The 21,300-nt window shown below is 43.2% G+C and overlaps 2 protein-coding genes across 6 annotated transcripts in view; both read right to left on the bottom strand.

Moving 5' to 3' along the window:
• Positions 1–1,530, bottom strand: part of LOC106599432 (uncharacterized) — a 38,975-nt gene extending 37,445 nt beyond the window's left edge. For 3 of the 4 annotated variants that reach the window (XM_082961826.1, XM_082961827.1, XM_082961828.1), the window contains exons 1-2: positions 1,433–1,530; positions 629–741 (exon numbers count right to left, since the gene is read on the bottom strand). The gene's annotated coding sequence lies outside the window, so the exon portion shown is untranslated. The remainder of the gene's footprint in view (positions 1–628; positions 742–1,432) is intronic. The other variant, XM_082961825.1, reaches the window with a different exon arrangement.
• Positions 1,531–11,505: 9,975 nt separating this feature from the next.
• tnfrsf21 (tumor necrosis factor receptor superfamily, member 21) overlaps positions 11,506–21,300 on the bottom strand; it is a 38,101-nt gene continuing 28,306 nt past the window's right edge. For both annotated transcript variants that reach the window (XM_014144600.3, XM_082961824.1), the window contains 2 exons: positions 13,599–13,812; positions 11,506–13,178 (listed from right to left, as the gene is read on the bottom strand). In XM_014144600.3, the coding sequence (XP_014000075.2) occupies positions 12,949–13,178; positions 13,599–13,812 (444 nt within the window). In that variant the 3' untranslated portion in view covers positions 11,506–12,948. The remainder of the gene's footprint in view (positions 13,179–13,598; positions 13,813–21,300) is intronic.

Genomic DNA, 21,300 nt, shown 5'->3' with positions numbered 1-21,300 from the left:
ATAAATTAATTCTGCTGCATATGCAAGTCAACATTCACTGAATGTAAAACAGATTCTGTATATCTCATCTAACATTATTGATACCCATATTATGACAAAAGTACAATCATAAACATGGAAATGGGTTACAAATAGCATGGTAGGTCTTTAGTCAAAGAAATGTAATTGACAACCACTGTACCATGCCAAACAGATTAATCGTATATGTAATGACAACATGCTGTACTGGCATAATCTCGGTTCGTGTATGGCCATATTGGTCACATCCAACTCGTGGGCCGGGCCCCAAGCCCTGGTCTAACAGACTAGGGCTCTGTTGTCCTTTGGTAGGCCTGCTCTTCTGATTTAGATTAGTAGCCTTCTCTGCGTGAAGGTAGTTGACATTTGATTTAGACATTTCCAGTCCCTTTGTCTGTGCCAGTCTGATGACTTCTTAGCCAGCTTCACTGTCAGTTCTGAATGGGGGATCTTACTGAACTGTCTAAATCAAGTGTGAAATCCATCCTTAGACACGTTGCTATGCAAATCAAACACACTTCTGAAAGTGCAGGGTGGGAAAAATGTATTTTATGTGCCATATTGTTGACATTTCAGGTACAATTAGATTTTCATAAATATTTAACTTTACCTTTATTGGCCACACTGCTCTTTCTATGAGCATTAACACGTTGATCACTGAAGTGCTGATGTCCAAATTGTTGCAGGTTTGTTCAAAAGCAGTTGAGATCAATCATGTCATGTCTACCACACAAATAACAAAAAGAACACAAGAAAAACAAGCTTGATGTTTAAAAAACTTTTCAGACAGGAAAGGATCTAATAGGCACCAACAACAGGCAACAGAAAAGGGAACTGTAAGACACCAGAAAAATATAGGCACCAGCATGCAACAGAAGAGGGAACTGAAAGGCACCAGAAAAATATAGGCACTAACAGGCTACAGAATATTTATGTAGACACCAATAGGTAGTAGAGAAAATTTAATGGAGCTACTGCTACCACTACCAGAAAGTCTTACGTATAAAACTTGACAGCACAAAATATCTTTAACTAATAAACCAACTAAGAAAATCAATGTGACTACAGATAGCAGATTGTTGAGCCAGTCAGGGCAAATGAATCAGTTGAAAACATGGAAACTCAGATATTCAATCTGTGCTCCTGATATGCACTGTTATTTGATGTTGCTTATATCATGTCAGACCCTAAGTAATAATGAGTTACAGATACAACAGAAACATTTAGATTGGTATTTAAGCCTCAACTCAGAAAGGAGGTCAGTCTCATTACCACCCAAGTGAAGACTCCCATGCAGGCCAATTTCTGTCTCTTTCCCCCCTCCTTTTAACATTGACCTAAATTATTATTCATTTCTTCACTATCATCCTCATGTATCATTTCACTGAAAAACAAACTAACAAAAATACCTTACCTTGCTTCTCCTTACTGTTCTGGTTGACAAGTGTATTATTGTACGTTGCAGGGAGACTCAAAACCCACATCCCACACCGTTTACTGACTGCCACGCCCTTAACACCGTGAACTACGGGAAGAATTCCTGAAATATAGTAAGGGACTGACTGTGACAGAGCACCTGCTCAACAGGTTTCATTATTTATTCTGTTTCCTTGTGTCACTGAATGAAACTGAATTCGTATTGAAGAGCAGAGCACAGACACACTTGAGCCATCAGCACAACCATCGTTATAAATTACAAGTAAAAGGTCATCATGTAAAAACACCAGTGCAGTGGGTCAGTGACTATGCATTGTCTGAACTGTCATGAACATTGTGTCTCAACAAAACTAAAATACACTTGATCGCTCTGGTTAAGCGACAGTCCGTTTTACAATAGAATACAAAGCAGTGAATACACACAACTTGAATTGAACAGTGACAGATGAATACACAGTGAAAAGGAAACGTATTATATTTAATTAACTAAATTGACGTTGTTGGGTTATCAATATACTTCATGAAGATGATCCTACAGAGGATTTTGCCATTACCCATTAGCCTTTACATATGCTTAAATCAGTGATTCTGACTGTAAACGGATAGTTTGTTATTTCAGGGGAGATTGGCGATGTATACAGAGAGGGAACAAATATTTGATCCCCTGCTGATTCTTTTTTTTGACATGCGTTTATCTGGATTTTTTTGTTGTTATTCTGTATCTCACTGTTCAAATAAACCTACCATTAAAATTATAGACTGATCGTTTCTTTGTCAGTGGGCAAACGTACAAAATCAGCAGGGGATCAAATACTTTTTTCCCTCACTGTAGACCCTTAAGCACAATTAGTATGTTAATATAACAAATATATCATGTTAATAGTTTTGTTCAGTGTCTCTTTCACACGGGTATACCTGGTTTAAGTGAGTTTTGGTAAATAGGGTAGACCTGTTTTATCAAAGTATTGAACATAGCAACAGGTGTAAATCTGGTTTGTATGGGTATATAAGGGCGGCAGTGCAGGTGTAAATCTGTTTTTCTATGAACGTTGAGGCTTGGGCACTGGGGTAGAACTGTTTTATATGAATATCAAGCTTTATGCCCATGAATTGACCTGGTTTACAAGTATATGAGTAATGTAATGTAGAGATGTACTAGGCTCCTACAGGTAATGAGTCTGAATGGAAGTCTACTGCCCTTTAACATCCTTTTTGGTAACAAGTTTGTGGTAGACAAAAAGTGAATGAGGCTAATGTAATGTACTTTGAGTTTATATAGGAAATGGTTAGGGTATAACAGGTCAGTGGTCACAGTACTAAGATATGCAAATAACAGGGTTGGGGTGTGCAGCAGATAGCTGCATATACTGTAGGTAAATGTTGGTGACTTGGGGGAATACAGGCCTTGGCAAAGTGGGTAACAGGGCTATACTTTTTCAAAAAGCAATATGGTACTCCATATTGCTTTTTAATAACCCTTACATGTAGGAGCCATGTAAGGGTTACTAATAGTATAAGACTTTCATAGTGGTATGTCGGCAAAAAATTGGGAACAAATGGTTTAAGTAGGTTGCTTGTGACATCACAACCAGGGCAGACTGCTTTTCGTGAAACCCAATCATCAGGATGGGTAGAGAAGTCACATGGTATTTCAATAAGAATCTAAAGAATGCATTATGTTTCTCTCAGAGGTGTAGCGATTGCTGTGCTGTGCTCTACTAACGTTGGTATTGTTGAAATGCAACATACAGTATTTCTGATTTAGATTGTTATTGAAACTGAACATTTTATATGTTTTACTTAGTTGTCTTTTACCTACGGTTGCAAGCGGAGGGTATATTACTGGAATGTTGGTTTTAAAAAAATATGGGTACAGTACTTCAGAGTATCACAGGTGTCTGTAATTATCTCTGGCCCTCAGTGTGGCATTATCACATGTAACATATATACAATCATCAAGTAAGAAGATTTAAAAATAAAAAAATAGACCAAAAAAGCTGTAAAACATTATCCTAAATAAAACCATACATTTAGTTAATACCATTGAAGCATGGAATCCATGATAAAAAATTTTTTTACACACTTTTATTTATTTTACTATGTCAGTATGTATTTTTTGTAAATGATTTGGCACCAAACCCATGGCAGTTGTGAAAAAAGTTAAATGTTGCATACAATCAAATCACATTTTATTTGTCATGTGCTTTGTAAACCACAGGTGTAGATTAACACTGAATGCTTACTTATGGGTCATTTTCCAGCAATACAGAGTTAAAGATAAAGATAAAATAAATACATGTAGAAATAGTGACAAAAGGAATAAATACACAGTGAATAACGAATAGCAATAACAAGTAAAAAATAACATGGCTAGATACAGGGAGTACCAGTACTGAGTCAATGTGCAGGGGTGCAAGGTAATTGAGGTAGCTATGTACATATACAGTTCCTTTAGGAAGTATTCACACCCCTTGACTTTTCACCCATTTTGTTTTGTAACAACTGTCACACCCTGATCTGTTTCACCTGTCTTTGTGCTTGTCTCCACCCCCAACCTGGTGTCTCCCATCTCCCTTCATTATCCCCTATGTATTTATACTTGCGTTTTCTGTTTATCTGATGCCAGTTCGTCTTGTCCCGTTAAGTCATTCCAGTGTGTTCCCATATTTCCTGTGCTCTAGTTTTTGTTTTTCTAGTCTTCCCAGTTCTGACCTTTCTGCCTATCTTGACCCTGATCCTGCCTGCCTTCCTGTACCTGCCTGACTCTGATTTGGATTACGACTCTTTGCCTGCCTTGACCTACCGATTGCCTGCCGTCCTGTACCTGCCTGACTTGACCTACCTTTTTCTTGACCCTTGTACTATAATAAACTCTGAGACTCGTACTATCAAATCCAAATAAAACAAAATAAAATGTTATTAGTGACGTGCGCCAAATACAACAGGTACCTTACAGGTACCAACAATACCTTACATTGAAATGCTTACTTACCCTTAACCAACAATGCAGTTAAAAAATATATATATTTTTTAAACATACGAATAAGAATAGGAAATAAAAGTAACAAGTAATTTAAGAGCAGCAGTAAAATAACAATAGAGAGACTATATACAGGGGGTACCGGTAAAGAGTCAATGTGCGGGGGCACCAGTTAGTCGAGGTAACTGAGGTAATATGTACATGTAGGTAGAGTTATTAAAGTGACTATACATAGATGACAACAACAGAGAGTAGCAGCGGTGTAAAAGGAGGGGGGGGGGGGGGCAATGCAAATAGTCTGGGTAGCCATTTGATTAGATGTTCAGGAGTCGTATGGCTTGGGGGTAGAAGCTGTTTAGAAGCCTCTTGGACCTAGACTTGGCGCTCCGGTACCGCTTTCCCTGCGATAGCAGAGAGAACAGTCTATGACTAGGGTGGCTGGAGTCTTTGACAATTTTTAGGGCCTTCCTCTGACACCGCCTGGTACAGCAATCCTGGATGGCAGGAAGCTTTGCCCCAGTGATGTACTGGGCCGTACGCACTACCCTCTGTAATGCCTTGTGGTCGGATGCCGAGCAGCTGCCATACCAGGCATTGATGCAACCAGTCAGGATCCTCTCGGTGGTGCAGCTGTAGAACCTTTTGAGGATCTGAGGACCCATGCCAAATCTTTTCAGTCTCCTGAGGGGGAATAGGTTTTGTCGTGCCCTCTTCACGACTGTCTTGGTGTGCTTGGACCATGTTAGTTTGTTGGTGATGTGGACACCAAGGAACTTGAAGCTCTCAACCTGCTCCACTACAGCCCCGTCGATGTGAATGGGGGCATGCTCGGTCATCTTTTTCCTGTAGTCCACAATCATCTTCTTTGTCTTGATCACGTTGAGGGAGAGGTTGTTGTCCTGGCATCACACGGCCAGGTCTCTGACCTCCTCCCTATAGGCTGTCTCGTCGTTGTCGGTGACCACTGTTGTGTCATCGGCAAACTTAATGATGGTGTTGGAGTCGTGCCTGGCCGTGCAGTCATGAGAGAACAGGGAGTACAGGAGGGGACTGAGCATGCACCCCTGAGGGGCCCCTGTGTTGAGGATCAGCGTGGCGGATGTGTTGTTACCTATCCTTACCACCTGGGGGTGGCCCGTCAGGAAGTCCAGGATCCAGTTGCAGAGGGAGGTGTTTAGTCCCACGGTCCTTAGCTTATTGATGAACTTGATGAACTTTGAGGGCACTATGGTGTTGAACGCTGAGCTGTAGTCAATGAATAGCATTCTCACATAGGTGTTCCTTTTGTCCAGGTGGGAAAGGGCAGTGTGGAGTGCAATAGAGATTGCATCATCTGTGGATCTGTTTGGGCGGTTTGCAAATTGGAGTGGGTCTAGGGTTTCTGGGATATTGGTGTTGATGTGAGCCATGACCAGCCTTTCAAAGCACTTCATGGCTACAGATGTGAGTTCTATGGGTCGGTAGTCATTTAGGCAGGTTACCTTAGTGTTCTTGGGCACAGGGACTATGGTGGTATGCTTAAAACATGTTGGTATTACATATTAGGACAGGGAGAGGCTGAAAATGTCAGTGAAGACACTTGCCAGTTGGTCAGCACATTCTCGCATTACACGTCCTGGTAGTCCGTCTGGCCCTGCGGCCTTGTGAATGTTGACCTGTTTAAAGGTCTTACTCACATTGGCTGCGGAGAGCGTGATCACACAGTCTTCCGGAACAGCTTGTGCTCTCATGCATGTTTCAGTGTTATTTGCCTCGAAGCGAGCATAGAAGTACTTTAGCTTGTCTGGTAGGCTCGTGTCACTGGGCAGCTCTCGGCTGTGCTTCCCTATCCGCCTCCTGTGTCTGCATCTGGATCTTAGCCTGAGCCTTGATAGTACAAACTGGCCATGACTGACCCAGCAGACTCAGACCAGCTCTGCAACGCTGTCTCCTCCCAAGGAGCCACTATTGGAAGACACGAGGAGTTACTTCATAACCTTATGGAAGGACTCCAGAACTTGGCAGAATGCGCCATAACCATGCTTTTAATGTATTGCTGGAGCAATTCAACGGATATTCTACTAGGCAGCAAGCCTCTACGGTAACTCCCCAGACTCTCAGTAACACCCCTACCAGCGGTGCTTCTCCCCAGTCTATCCTGGCTTCCTGAGAACCCCTCTACGCCAGAAATCCAAGAAGCTGCCGAGTGTTTCTCTGCCAGTGCTACCTCATCTTCAAGCTGCAGTCCTCTTTGTTTCCCTCTGATCGCTCGAAGGGCTCTCGCCTGGGTGAAAGCGGTGAGGGAGCAACAATCCACCGTTTGCCTCAGTCTGGAGGAGTTCATGGAGGAGGTAAGGAAGGTGTTAGATTCTCCGTTGTCCGGGAGAGAGGCTGCCTGGAAGCTACTCAAACTGCGTCAAAACTCCCGTAGTGAGAGGCCTTCCGAAGGGCGCAGTGGGTTGTGTTTTGGGGGCGCACGGCTCTCGACCTTTGCCTCTCCCGAATCCGTATGAGAGTTGCCGCAATGAGACAAGACTGTAATTACCAATTGGATACCACAAAATTGGGGAGAAAAGGGATAAAAGTTTAAAAAACTGCCGTAGTGTGGCAGACGATGCTGTAGACTTTCACACGTTTTCCGCTGATAGTGCCTGGAACCCGGAATCTCTTTTCGACATGTTCCTTCACTGATTATCGGAGGAGGTTAAAGACAAGCTCACAGTCCGGGAGCATCCCATGAACCTCGACTCCCTCATTCCCCGGTCCTGGAATGGACACATTCCTCGAGATTGACCTGCCAACCAGGCTCCCGTCAGACCCTGGCTTTCCTCTGTTAATGCTTTTGGTGGCCTTCCATGGTTCCTGATGTCTCCACATTCATCGCCACCTGCATTGTGTGTCCACAAAATAAGACTGCACGGCAAGCTCCGGCTGCCCTTCTTCAACCACTCCCTGTTCCTCTCTGCCCCTGTTCCCATATATCCCTGGACTTTGTTACTGGTCTTCCTCCGTCAGATGGCAACACCACGATCCTGACGGTGGTGGATAGGTTTTCTAAAGCTGCCCATTTTATTCCCCTTCCCAAGTTACCCTCAGCCAAGGAGACGGCACAGCTCATGGAGCAACACGTCTTCCGGCTCCATGGACTTCCGGTCGACATGGTCTCTGATAAGAGAATTATCTAATTAAGGTAAATGAATCAATAAACCATTATGAATTATAAGTCATGTAGCATGCTTAATGAATAATCAATGTAATGATCGATTAGTCCGATTAGTCCCAGAAAGTCTAGTAGAGGCTGGAGAGGGAGAGAAATGTGTGTGTGTATTTAGTGTGCCCAAGAGAGCAGGGGACATATGGTAGAGGGAGTAAAAACTTCAAGGGGTTCCTAACCTTGAGGGAAAGGAACAGGCAGAGCAGGATAGTGATAAACAGTGTGGGAAGTCAAAGGGGGGATGCAGTTCACCAACAGTTTGTGTGTAAATGCATGAGCGTAAGTAAAGAGAGAAACTATATAATGACTGTTTTATTATCTTGACCTCAGAACGTTCTCATGAATAAAGCCGAATGAACCTTTTGCAGACAGCTGAGTCCTTGCCTAATTATTTAACCCATTGTCTTAGAAACCTTGGGAATTAGTCAAGGCTTATTGATTGTTGATTATTATCATTAAGATATAAGATTCCTTTATCAGTCTCCGATCGGGGTCCTCAGTTCTCGTCCCGGTTCTGGAAGGCGTTCTCCACTCTCATTGGATCGTTGGCCAGCCTGTCCTCTGGTTTTCACCCCCAATCTAACGGCCAGTTGGAGTGAGCCAATCAGGACCTGGAGACTCTTCGTTGCCTCGTCTCCGCCAACCCCACCACCTGGAGTCAGCAACTCGTGTGGGTGGAATATGCCCGTTTCATTGGCCCTTTCCCCATCTCTTTTCATGTGTCTAGGATTAAACCTTGATAACAACTTGAACTTAAAATTGATTAAATTGATATTTTGTGTCAGAGGCTGAGGTTTAATATGAGAGATCCCTCCCCTTTCCCCCTATGAGAGCCTTTCTTCACACACAGTGCCCTGAGTGTATGATACTTCACACCTCTGCACATACAGTCCCCAGACTGTTCAATCATTTTCAGTGGAAGAGCAGCCAGGAGACCCTCTCAAGATCAGTAGCCTAGCATCTACAGTATCTGAGTCAGGACTTTTTACAGTGGCTCTCCCAGCAACGCAATGTTGAACATAGTTCAATTGTGACTTGCTGGTTCATTAGGGGGTTGTTTCCTGCACCATGTCAAATGTCAGATAGCAGCTAGGCTATCGATGTAGGAGGGAAGGTCTCCCAGCTACAGAGTATTTGATGTTCGGAATTAAGATGTTTATCCCTGACATCAGGAGACTGTCACCCTGTAACCAACATTGGTCGTTATTAGTAAGTACTAGTTTTGCTCACTTTATGACCACATTTAAAAGTAAACCACAGAAACTTCAACTGGTTTTGTTACTGGTGTACGGTAGGCTCTGCTGTATGTATGAATGCACAACCGTTGACTGCTGAATAAGTAGAAGAATTTGAGTATTGAGTTAAAGTGCACAAGTTAATTGTGCCAAATTATTTGTGATGGCATTTGCTGAGACAACAGTGATGTGACTTGATGAACGACATTCCTTTGGCAGACATTGGCATCGCTTCAACATAAAAAAATGTACTGAAATACCAGATCAGCCAGGCTGTCAATGAGTCACCAGAAATCAGTGTTATCTAATCGTCTGCCATGTAACATCAGCATCAGGCTGTCTGGCAAGAACAATCCTGCTTAAATGTGCCGACTATTATTGAATAAATACAAAGACATTATTAGATATAGCAATATTGTGTGTAAGAATAAGTAAGAATAAGTGTTCTTGTTATGTGAAGTGTGATGCCACAGATGCATAACATAATCTATGGCAGTGGTGGAAAAAGTACTCAATTGTCATACTTGAGTAAAAGTAAAGATACATTAATCGAAAATGACAGGTAAAAGTCACCCAGTAAAATACTACTTGCGTAAAAGTCTAAAAGTATTTGGTTTTAAATATACTTAAGTATCAAAAGTAAATGGGATTGCTAAAATGTACTTAAGTATCAAAAGTAAAAATAATTTCAAATTCCTTATAATAAGCAAACCAGACGGAACCATTATTTTTTTAATTTGACGCACAGCCAGGGGAACACTCCAACACTCAGACATAATTTACAAAGCAAGCATGTGTTTAGTGAGTCTGCCAGATCAGAGGCAGTAGGGATGACCAGGGATGTTGTCTTGATAAGTGTGTGAATTGGACCATTTTCCTGTCAACATGTAACAAGTACTTTTGGGTGTCAGCAAAAATATATGGAGTAAAAAGTACATTATTTTCTTTAGGAATGTAGTGAAGTAAAAGTAAAAATTTGCAACAATATAAACAGTAAAGTACAGATACCCCAAAAAACAACTTAAGTAAAAATACTTTAAAGTACTACTTAAGTAATTTACACCACTGATCTATGGAGATATTGTCCAAGACCGATATGTAGTGGTTATGACTGAACATTGAACTACCATAATTTCCGGACTATTGAGCGCACCTGAATATAAGCCGCACCCACTGAATTTAAAAAAAAATATTATTTTGAACATAAATAAGCTGCACATGTCTATAAGCCGCAGGTGCCTACCGGTACATTGAAACAAATTAACTTTACATTACATTTACATTTACGTAATTTAGCAGACACTCTTATCCAGAGCAACTTACAAATTGGTGCATTCACCTTATGATATCCAGTGGAACAACCACTTTACAATAGTACATCTATATCTTTTTTGGGGGGGGGGGGGGTGGGGGGGGAGGGTTAGAAGGATTACTTAATCCTATCCCAGGCTTTAACGAAACACGACTTGTAACAAAAATAATTAGGCTTTAAAGAAACACGGCTTGTAACAAAAATAAATAGGCTTTAACGAAACACGGCTTGTAACAAAAATAAATAGGCTTTAACGAAACACGGCTTGTAACAAAAATAAATAGGCTTTAACGAAACACGGCTTGTAACAAAAAATAAAAAATTAGCAGTAAACAGTAGCCTACCAAGAAAGTCATTGGTCACTATCTTCCTCCTCCTGTGCACTGAAACCACTGAAGTCATCTCCTTCGGTGTCGGAGTTGAATAGCCTCAGAATTGCTTCATCCGATATTGGATCGTTTTTATTGTCGCTCTCGTCACTTTCATCCATGAGATTAAATCGAGCGCTCGATTTAATCTAAACAGTAAACAAAAAAGTTGTTTGACCTTAACCCGTTCGGCAATTTCATTGGTCTAATGAAAGCTTCATGCCGCCCAAAAACTGAGCACGTCACAGAATGTGTTTTTTTGGAGACATTTTTTTTGAAAGCGTGAAAAATCCATATATTAGCCGCGTCATTGTTTAAGCCGCGAGGTTCAAAGCGTGGGAAAAAAGTTGCGGCTTATAGTCCGGAAATTACGGTAGTATGTTATTACTGAATCTTCTTTGCCTTTTGTGCTGTCATACTGTGCACATTTTGAAGCACGGAGACACCTACAGGATCAAATAGAGCAGGGATGTTTTGTCCTCTCTCCAATACGCTAGTGACTGGGTTGAGATGAAAGAAGCCTACCCCTCCCCAGCCCCAGCCCCAGGTCCATCTCCCTTACCTATTATCATACACACAGACAACACCAGACAGTCTTTTATGGAGACTAAATACATCTTAACAGCCTTTGCAGTAAAACGCCACCCCATTATATCTGTGTCACATTACAGGAAAGACTGTGCGGCTACAGTATCAACATTTAGCTCCTTTCCTCCTTGAATTTGGAAAAGTACCAGCCCCACAATAACACGAGGAGAATTTCAGAACAGAAGGAAAATCTTCTTATCAGGAAGAGAAATTGTAACCAAAACTACCTTCAGAAAACAGACATAATGAATATCAAATCACACACTAGGTTTTGTGCTTTATCATGAGCAACAGTATAAAACAAGTTACTGTAAAAAATTATTGCTGAAAGAAAAATGCAGTAAATATGTCATAGAAGTAAGACACACTCCACATTATGACAAATTCTGGAACTTTAATTGGTTTGATTTAAGAGGTTACATAATAGTAAACATACTGGTTACACGTGTTAAGTTTTAAAACAGCCACCAGAGTACATGTATTCAAACCTCAGCTTCAACGTTTCAGACTCGTACTATACGCTCACAGTCGCACTCTTACATTAAACCCAACAGAGAAGCGGATAGCTCAAACAGCACTTTTCAATTCAGTCCAGCAAAGTCCACAGCAGCTGTATCTTCTTTACCCTCCAAAGTCCAGAATACTTCAGCAGCCATTGTCCAGCAAGCCCCCCCCATATCATCCTAGTATTATGCACAACCAGAGAATTTCAAGTCTAGCACCAGAGTAGCTTGATATGACTGGCTTGGCAAAAAGACAGTCTGTGTTCCTTTCGTAGCATTTGTGAGTTGAATACTGACCCTTTTACAGCAACATGTTTTTTGGTGGTGCTTTTTTAAGATCTGGAAGGAACTTTAGTTGTACATTATCTTCTGTTTTAATCAAGTACCACAATCCAGGTGACAGTCAGATTCAAGTAGAATATGGAATAACTATGCATGTCTTACACAAAGCTGGGAATCATCAGAATGCCCGTATATTCATGACAAACATAGTTGCTAAGAAATCTAAAAGCTAAAAATGATAATACATTGTGAAATGTTAGTAAACAGCATTTCAAAGAGACATTGAAGCACATGTGGCAGAATGCATACCAATTAAATGGTTATGTTACTCAAAGAACAAGAATTAGTGCATCAATCATACTACATACTATTAGTGTTAGACATTGCGCACCATGAGTGTGCGTCATAGTATGTTTTACACTGTTAGACATTGTGCATGAGTGTGTGTTGTTGAAGTTTGCTTGCATGAATGAGTGAATACTGGTTTATAGCACTGGCTGATACACCCACAATAAGCTCCAAAATGTCGAGAGAACACTGTTTTAACGTTACATTGACACGAGGGCAATAGCAGTGGTTTAATGAGCATAGTGGTGATGGTGGTGGTATCGAGGCGTCTGTCTGTCCAGAACTCCAGGCTGGGGTACAGAGCCTGGCCCCTCTGTCCTGCCCTTCCTCCAGGCAGGCAGGCTTGCCAACTGGTGAGAGATGGGGACAGCCTGGTCCTCTTCCCTCAACATGGGGGGAGTGATGGAAGGAGACTTCCAGAGAGGGGAGGGAGGCTCCCTGATTATTGTAGGAGTGGGGGACTCAGTCAGGCTACTAGGAATGGAGGATAGCCAAGGGGAACCCATCGGAGGTCTCGAAGGCGAGTAGGTAACTGTAGCCAGAATCAAGTAGTCTCTCGCTACTTGGGGGGGTGGGGGGTGTGAGGCAAGAGAGGAAGCCATACCCGGGAAGGAAGGGTTTGCAGTAGAAGGAAGTGGGGTGTCCCCTGACCACAGTAGAGGTTTATAGCACCACAGCAGCGGCCTATAGGAGGTCAGGCAAGTGGCTGTAGACCGAGTCCAGCAGGGTCTGGCTGGCCTCCTGGCTCTTGACCCCGGCAATCTCAAAGAGGCGGTCCAGTTTGTCCTCGGCCATGGGGATCTCCTCGATAACGTGCAGCTCGTCAGGGTTCAGGATGTGCAGCATGTCGTCGAAGATGGGTTGCAGGTCGCACCGGTCCAGCCGGACCTGACGTAGCACCGTGTCTTTCTTCTCTGGAAGTCACAGAGGAAGAGAGGGGAAAGAAAACAACGTCAGAATGAGGAGGAGGACAGACTATAACATAGTGTTGATGTTAGCTACAGCTTGTTGTTGTCCATATAATAGGAAATCATGAATGACTAACTGGGAATAAAAGCCCAGTCATTCTTATGATGACTAAGATGCATCTGATTCAGAAGGGTTTGGTTAACTGTGGAAGACACATTTCGGTTGAATACATTCAGTTGCGCAATTGATTAGGTTTCCCCCTTTCCCTTTATTTCTCAAGGTTTTCATAGTTGATGACTTCCTATAATGAGTATAGAATCAGGTGCAATTGGTAACCAGAAGGGGGCAGTAAATGCAAGTACATCACCTCTAAGAGACATTGTCTAGCATAGTTACTGAAACAGGACTGCGTCATATGTGCTCACCTTTGGTAATGAACGAGCCGGTCCTGCTGAGGGCGGAGTCTTTGCTGGAGGTGGAGTCACAGCGGAGAAGGGGCTCTGATTCGTCGGGGAAGAAACCCTTGGTCCGGTGCACAGGAGACTGCTCCACCAGCACCCGAGGAGAATCCAAAGGCTTGTGGACAGGACTGTGGCTCGGGGTAACATTCACAGCGGTCATCAGCTGGTTCAGATCAAACTGCAGAGAGAGAGAAAGGAGGAAGAGAGATATATAGAGAGAGGGGGGTGGGAGAGCGACAGAGACAGAGACAGACAAGAGAGAAAGAGCGGGTCAGAGTCAGTGTCGGGAAACAATGGCTGAGAAAGCAGTGTCCTGAGTCATGCTGGTGTCCGGACAGAGCACAGGGACAGGACAGGGAGTTCCTGTGTGCCAAGCCCCAGCCCCATGCAGCCCGGGTCGGGTGACACAGCGGGGCCATCCTCCCAGCCCCAGACCACCCACACTCGCACCCGCGCCTCTCTCTTCCTTGCCTCAGGGAGCGTACACAACCGGCCAGCCATGAAAGGGATTCTGTGGACTTGCACAGACAGGAATGTACTGCCCACGGACCACATGTGCCCAGTCACACACTAACAGGCATAGTACACCACTGAGTCTGCCCTGGGGCCCAGGGAAGACACAAATAACAGTCTTATTTGGTATGGTAATGGTGTGAACTGTTCGTGCCCGAACCGGATGAGCTCTTGGTAGAATAATATTTGTCTTCGGTACTGTAGAAAAAAAGGCTCTGCTCTGTGACGTGAAGCACAAAGGACATGGTAGAGGGCATTTCATACAGGTGATGGAAATGCAATGGAAAACCTTCAGTGCTGAAAATCCAATAAAACACAGTTCAATATGGCTTCACAGGAACACAATGGAAAACTTCTGATGCTAACATAAAATCTGATATAAAACAGCTCGATGTGGCATCAGATAGACTTCACTTACTGTACATCTGTGTGTATGTATGACCCATATGCAGCCCCTGCTATCTCCCCTATTCAATAACAAGTTAGTCTGTGCACTAGGTCAGTTTGGCAGGGGATGACACACATCTACTGTGATAAGAGCACTGCTCCCTCCCGCCTCCCACAGAGAACATATGTGGCCAAATTATGTTACAAACAGATGTTACAAAACCTACCAACTAACCCTCAAGAGAAACCCTAGAGGCTACAAACAAAACACTCATCATGGAGAGTTAGGAGAAAACAGGGGAAATGGTGTCACTGTTCCAGAAGCTTCTGAGTTGTCAGTTAGTAGCCAGTGACTGAGTCATTAGATGAGAGAGTGTGATCTGGCCGAGTCACTGACATAGCATGTAACACAGAACCACTCAGCCCTGATAAAATCCCAGGTTAGGGACAGTGAGATTCATCACACCAACAAACAGGTGCATGCATGCACACACATACACACACTCAAACACACAAACACACTAGAGGGTCAGGCCCTGTGGAGGGAGGAACTACTGAGACAGAGACAGAGAACATCTACATTTTAATTAGATCAAAAACAACACTTTAGTGAATCTGCTTAATAATCATTCCCTGCAGAGTGGCTGTGAATAATTCAAGTGAGTAATTACTAATTGTGGAGAGATGTGTTGCATGTCTATTCATAAACCCTATTCAGCAGAAAAATACAGTAGGCTCTGAAAAAACTGCAATGTCATAAGACATTGTGGGTAAAGAGAGCCTTTACCATTGAAGTGAATCTTCATATGTTGCTGTTTCAAGACATAAGTGCTAATACTGAGACACCCAAGCATCACTTTGGTTATGTAGGACACTGTTGTTTATTTGTTGCAACCCCTATTACCAGCCTGTTCAACCTCTCTTTTGTATCGCCATCGATAAAAGACAGTACTGTGCAGCCGTCCCTCATCGACCTGGTAAAGGCTTTCGACTCCGTCAATCACTGCATTCTTATCGGCAGACTCAATAGCCTTGGTTTCTCAAATGACTGCCACGCCTGGTTCACCAACTACTTCTCAGACAGAGTTCAGTGTGTCAAATCGGAGGGCCTGTTGTCCGGCCCTCTGGCAGTCTCTATGGGGGTGCCACAGGGTTCAATTCTCAGGCCGACTCTTTTCAGTGTATACATCAATGATGTCGCTTTTGCTGCTGGTGATTCTCTGATCCACCTCTATGCAGACAACACCATTCTGTATACATCTGGCCCTTCTTTGGACACTGTGTTAACAAACCCCCAAACGAGCTTCAATGTCATAAAACACTCCTTCCGTGGCCTCCAACTGCTTTTAAAATGCTAGTAAAACTAAATGCATGCTCTTCAACCGATTGCTGCCCGCACCCGCCCGCCTACCCGACTAGCATCACTACTCTGGACGGTTCTGACTTACAATATGTGGACAACTACAAATACCTAGGTGTCTGGTTAGACTGCAAACTCTCCTTCCAGACTCACATTAACCTGTTGGGTCTAGGGGGCAGCATTTGCACGTCTGGATAAAAAAAATGTACCCGATTTAATCTGGTTACTAATCCTACCCAGTAACTAGAATATGCATATACTTATTATATATGGATAGAAAACACTCTAAAGTTTCCAAAACTCTTTGAATGGTGTCTGTGAGTATAACAGAACTCATTTGGCAGGCAAAACCCTGAGACATTTTCTGACAGGAAGTGGATACCTGATGTGTTGTATTGACTTTAAACCTATCCCATTGAAAAACACAGGGGTTTAGGAATATTTTGGCACTTCCTATTGCTTCCACTAGATGTCACCAGCCTTTACAAAGTGTTTTGAGTCTTCTGGAGGGAGATCTGACCGAACAAGAGCCATGGAACGTTGATGTCCCATTAGACACCTGGCGCGCTAGTTCATGTTGGGTACCCTCGTTCCAATACGTTATAAAAGAGTATGCATTCGTCCACCTTGAATATTATTCATGTTCTGGTTAAAAAAGGCCCTAATGATTTATGCTATACAACGTTTGACATGTTTGAACGAACGGAAATATATTTTTTCCCCTCGTTCATGACGAGAAGTCCGGCTGGCTTACATCATGTGCTAACGAGACGGAGATTTTTGGACATAAATGATGAGCTTTTTTGAACAAAACTACATTCGTTATGGACCTGTGATACCTGGAAGTGACATCTGATGAAGAGAATCAAAGGTAATGGATTATTTACATAGTATTTTCGATTTTAGATCTCCCCAACATGACGTCTAGTCTGTATCGCAACGCGTATTTTTCTGGGCGCAGTGCTCAGATTATTGCAAAGTGTGATTTCCCAGTAAGGTTATTTTTAAATCTGGCAAGTTGATTGCGTTCAAAAGATGTAAATCTATAATTCTTTAAATGACAATATAATATTTTACCAATGTTTTCTAATTTTAATTATTTAATTTGTGACGCTGACTTGACTGCCGGTTATTGGAGGGAAACGATTTCCTCAACATCAATGCCATAGTAAAACGCTGTTTTTGGATATAAATATGAACTTGATAGAACTAAAAATGCATGCATTGTCTAACATAATGTCCTAGGAGTGTCATCTGATGGAGATTGTAAAAGGTTAGTGCATCATTTTAGCTGGTTTTATGGTTTTGGTGACCCTGTCTTTGACTTGACAAAACATTACACACAACTCTTGTAAATGTACTGTCCTAACATACTCTAAATTTATGCTTTCGCCGTAAAACCTTTTTGAAATCGTAAAACGTGGTTAGATTAAGGAGATGTTTATCTTTCAAATGGTGTAACATAGTTGTATTTTTGAAAAATTTGAATTTTGACATTTATTTGGATTCAAATTTGCCGCTCTTGAAATGCACCTGCTGTTGATGGAGTGCACCACGGGTGGCACGCTAGCGTCCCACCTAGCCCCAAGAGGTTAAGCATCTCCAATCCAAAATTAAATCTAGAATCGGCTTCCTATTTCACAACAAAGCCTCCTTCACTCATGCTGCCAAACATACCCTCGTAAAACTGACTATCCTGCTGATCCTTGACTTCGGCGATGTCATTTACAAAATAGCCTCCAACACTCTACTCAACAAACTGTATGTAGTCTATCACATTGCCATCCATTTTGTCACCAAGCCCCATATACTACCCACCACTGCGACCTGTATGCTCTTGTTGGCTGGCCCTCGCTTCATATTCATCGCCAAACCCACTGGCTCCAGGTCATCTATAAGTCTTTGCTAGGTAAAGCTCCGCCTTATCTCAGTGGTCACCATAGCAACTGGTCACCATAGCAACACCCACCCGTAGCATGTGCTCCAGCAGGTATATTTCACTGGTCATCCCCAAAGTCAACACTTACTTTGGCCTTTCCTTCCAGTTCGCTGCTGCCAATGACTCGAACGAATTGCAAAAATCACTGAAGCTGGAGACTTATATCCCCCTCTCTAACTTCAAGCATTAGCTGTCAGAGCAGTTATCGATCACTGTACCTGCACACAGCCAATCTGTAAATAGCACACCCAACTACCTCATCCCCATATTGTTATTTATCTTCTTGCTCTTTGCACCCCAGTATCTCTACTTGCACATCATCATCTGCACATCTAACACTATAGTGTTAATGCTAAATTGTAATTATTTTGCCTCTATGGCCTATTTATTGCCTTACCTTCCTACTCTTCTACATTTGCACACACTATACTGTAACAGCTGTCTTCAGAAATGGACCAAGGCGCAGCGGGAATGTGAATACTCATACTTTTAATAAACTCAAGTAAGGCATCCACAGGAAAAACAATAAACCAGACAGCAACAGTTTTGCAGGCTATACAAACGCAGTGCAAAAACAACTACCCACAACCCCAAAGAAAAACACACACTCCTATATAGGACTCCCAATCAAAGGCAACTCAACACACCTGCCTTCAATTGAGAGTCCCAATCACCAACACAACCATTCACACACACAAAACCCCTGCCACATCCTGACCAAAATGAACACCATTACGCCCTCTGCTGGTCAGGACGTGACATGTACATAAAATGTTTTCTATTGTGTTATTGACTGTACGTTTGTTTATATGTGTAACTCTATGTTGATGTTTTTGTCATACTGCTTTGATTTATTTTGGCCAGGTCCCAGTTGTAAATGAGAACTTGGTCTCAAATGGCCTACCTGGTTAAATAAAAGTGAAAAAAAGAAGGCATCTCTTATCTCTGCCTCTCTGTCAGACAGGAGCCATGGGACACTGCAATCACTGATGTTACAGCTGACACTTAACATCTTCCCCAACAGAAGTGATGAATGGGTTTCTTCCTACTTCTCCTCCTCACATAACATATTTACTGGCTGTCCTGAAACCAATTAGTCAGATAGATGCTATTGAGAGAAACCACACTGTCTTTCTGGTGTTCAAAGTAGTAGGGACCTTTGTCCCAACTGGGGATAAACCCAACAACCAACGAAGCACTAAACAACTTCCATTGCTATTCACACAGCCCTAACACTTCTGGACAATAGGAACTCCTATGTGAGAATGCTGTTCATTGGCTAAAGTTCAGCATTTAACGCTATTGTTCCTTCTAAGCTCGACACCAAGCTCAGGGCCCTGGGATCTGGACACCACCCTCTGCAACTGGATCCTGGACTTCCTGAAGACTAGACCACAGGCTGTGATGATTGGCAACAATACCTCCTTCACTCTGACTCTTAACAAAGGGGCCCCCCAGGGGTTTGTCCTCAGTCCTCTGCTGTACTCCCTGTTCACCTACGACTGCGTGGCTTTGCACGACACCAACTCCATCATCAGGTTTGCTGACGACACCACGGTTGTAGGCCTGATAACCACCAAGGAAAAGTCAGCCTATAAGGGAGGAGGAATGTGAACTGGCATTGTGGTGCCAGTACAACCACCTCTTCCTCAACGTCAGCAAAACAAAGGAGTTGACTGTTGACTTCAGGAAGCAGAGGGAGGAACATGTCCCGATACATATCAACGGGACTGCAGTAGATAGAGTCAGTAGTTTTTAGTTCCTCGCCGTCACCGAGGACTTGACATGGACCAGCACCACCACTCTTGTCAAGAGGGTGCAACAGCGCCTCTACTTCCTAATGCGGATAAAGAAAATTAGGCATGCTACCCTGGGTCCTCTCCAAATACTACTGCTGCACCATCGAAAGCATCCTAACTAGTTGCATCATGGCCTGGTACAGGAATTACTCCATCGATCTGCGACCGCAAGGCCCTCCAGCAGGTGGTGAAGATGGTCCAGTACATCACTGGGACTGTGCTCCCATCCATCCAGGACATCTACTCAAAACGGTGCCTGAGGAAGTTCTGCAGCATCATCAAGGGCCCCACACACCCCAGTCACAAGCTGTTCACTCCCTTACCATCGGGCAGACGTATTGGAGCATGAGGTCTGACACCAACAGGCTCAGAGACAGTTTCAATCTACAAGCCATCATATTGCTGAACACTTGAACTGGACTGACTCTCTGCACCTTAGCACACATACACTCACGCACACTCCCATACAGACATACAATCATCCCCACAGACACACACACATTGCATTGTCGAGAAGGAACCTGCAAGTAAGCATTTCGTTGGACGGTGTGTACCATATGTATCCTGTACATACGACTAATAAAACTTGAAACTCATTCTGTTAAAGCAGTTTATGGGAAGTTGACCTGAGGATTTCCGTGCCACAGAGAGCCAACTTTTGTTTCATCTGTGCGTCTATATGCCTCATTCAGATGACTGAGTGCTTTTATAGCAGGTTTAAACGTGTCTATCTGGGGCACAGAGGAGAGAGGGAGACAGCCCCAGAAACACCTCCCATAGAAAACACATATCCTACTGCAACATAACATGCTGAGCAGATTGACGCTCCAACTTCTGCAGATTGGTTCTCATTTCACTTCTAGCTGCGGTGGCGAGGAGGGTGTTTTGTCTGCCGGCCCTTTTAAAATCACAACAAGTACATGTACTGTAAGTCAGGTTCCTTGCTGTCTAAATCATCATAAGACGTGCCCTAGACTTTATCAGCGGCAATGAAACAGACAGTGGAAAGAAAAAACACATTATTTGGTATTTTGAACATATGGTTGGGCAAAACTGTTTTTTCAGTGACATTATCAGGAAAATATTCTCTGTGTCCTGGTGTGCACTACTACATTGTGCCAAGGCCCTTCAGCGTGAGTGGTTTATGGGTAGGCCTCATTTAACACTAACAGTGCAGTGACATCAGTCAGGCCTTAACCAGCTGAGACAGAGGGCTGGAGGAGAGACTCACACAGCAGCTATGGGTCACCTCTCCCTGGGACCATGACTTGGAGGAGTGGGTCATCTGCAAAATGAAACATGAGGACATCCTGCTCCACACTCATACCAACACACGCTGACACAGGTAAGAGCTGCATGTTGTGAAATAGCTGCAAAACCTGGACCCGTACAAATCAGCTGGGCTAGACAATCTGGACCCTCTCTTTCTAAAATTATCCGCTGCCATTGTTGCAACCCCTATTACCAGTCTGTTCAACCTCTCTTTCGTATCGTCCGAGATCCCTAAAGATTGGAAAGCTGCTGCGGTCATCCCCCTCTTCAAAGGGGGTGACACTCTAGACTCAAACTGTTATAGACCTATATCCATCCTGCCCTGCCTTTCTAAAGTCTTTGAAAGCCAAGTTAATAAACAGATCACTGACCATTTCGAATCCCACCGTACCTTCT

This window comes from Salmo salar, chromosome 15, assembly GCF_965601325.2.
Source record: "Salmo salar chromosome 15, fSalSal1, whole genome shotgun sequence".
In the NCBI taxonomy this organism is placed as follows: domain Eukaryota; kingdom Metazoa; phylum Chordata; class Actinopteri; order Salmoniformes; family Salmonidae; genus Salmo; species Salmo salar.
Note: the sequence above shows the minus strand (reverse complement) of the source record. Positions and strands in the feature narration are given on the sequence as shown.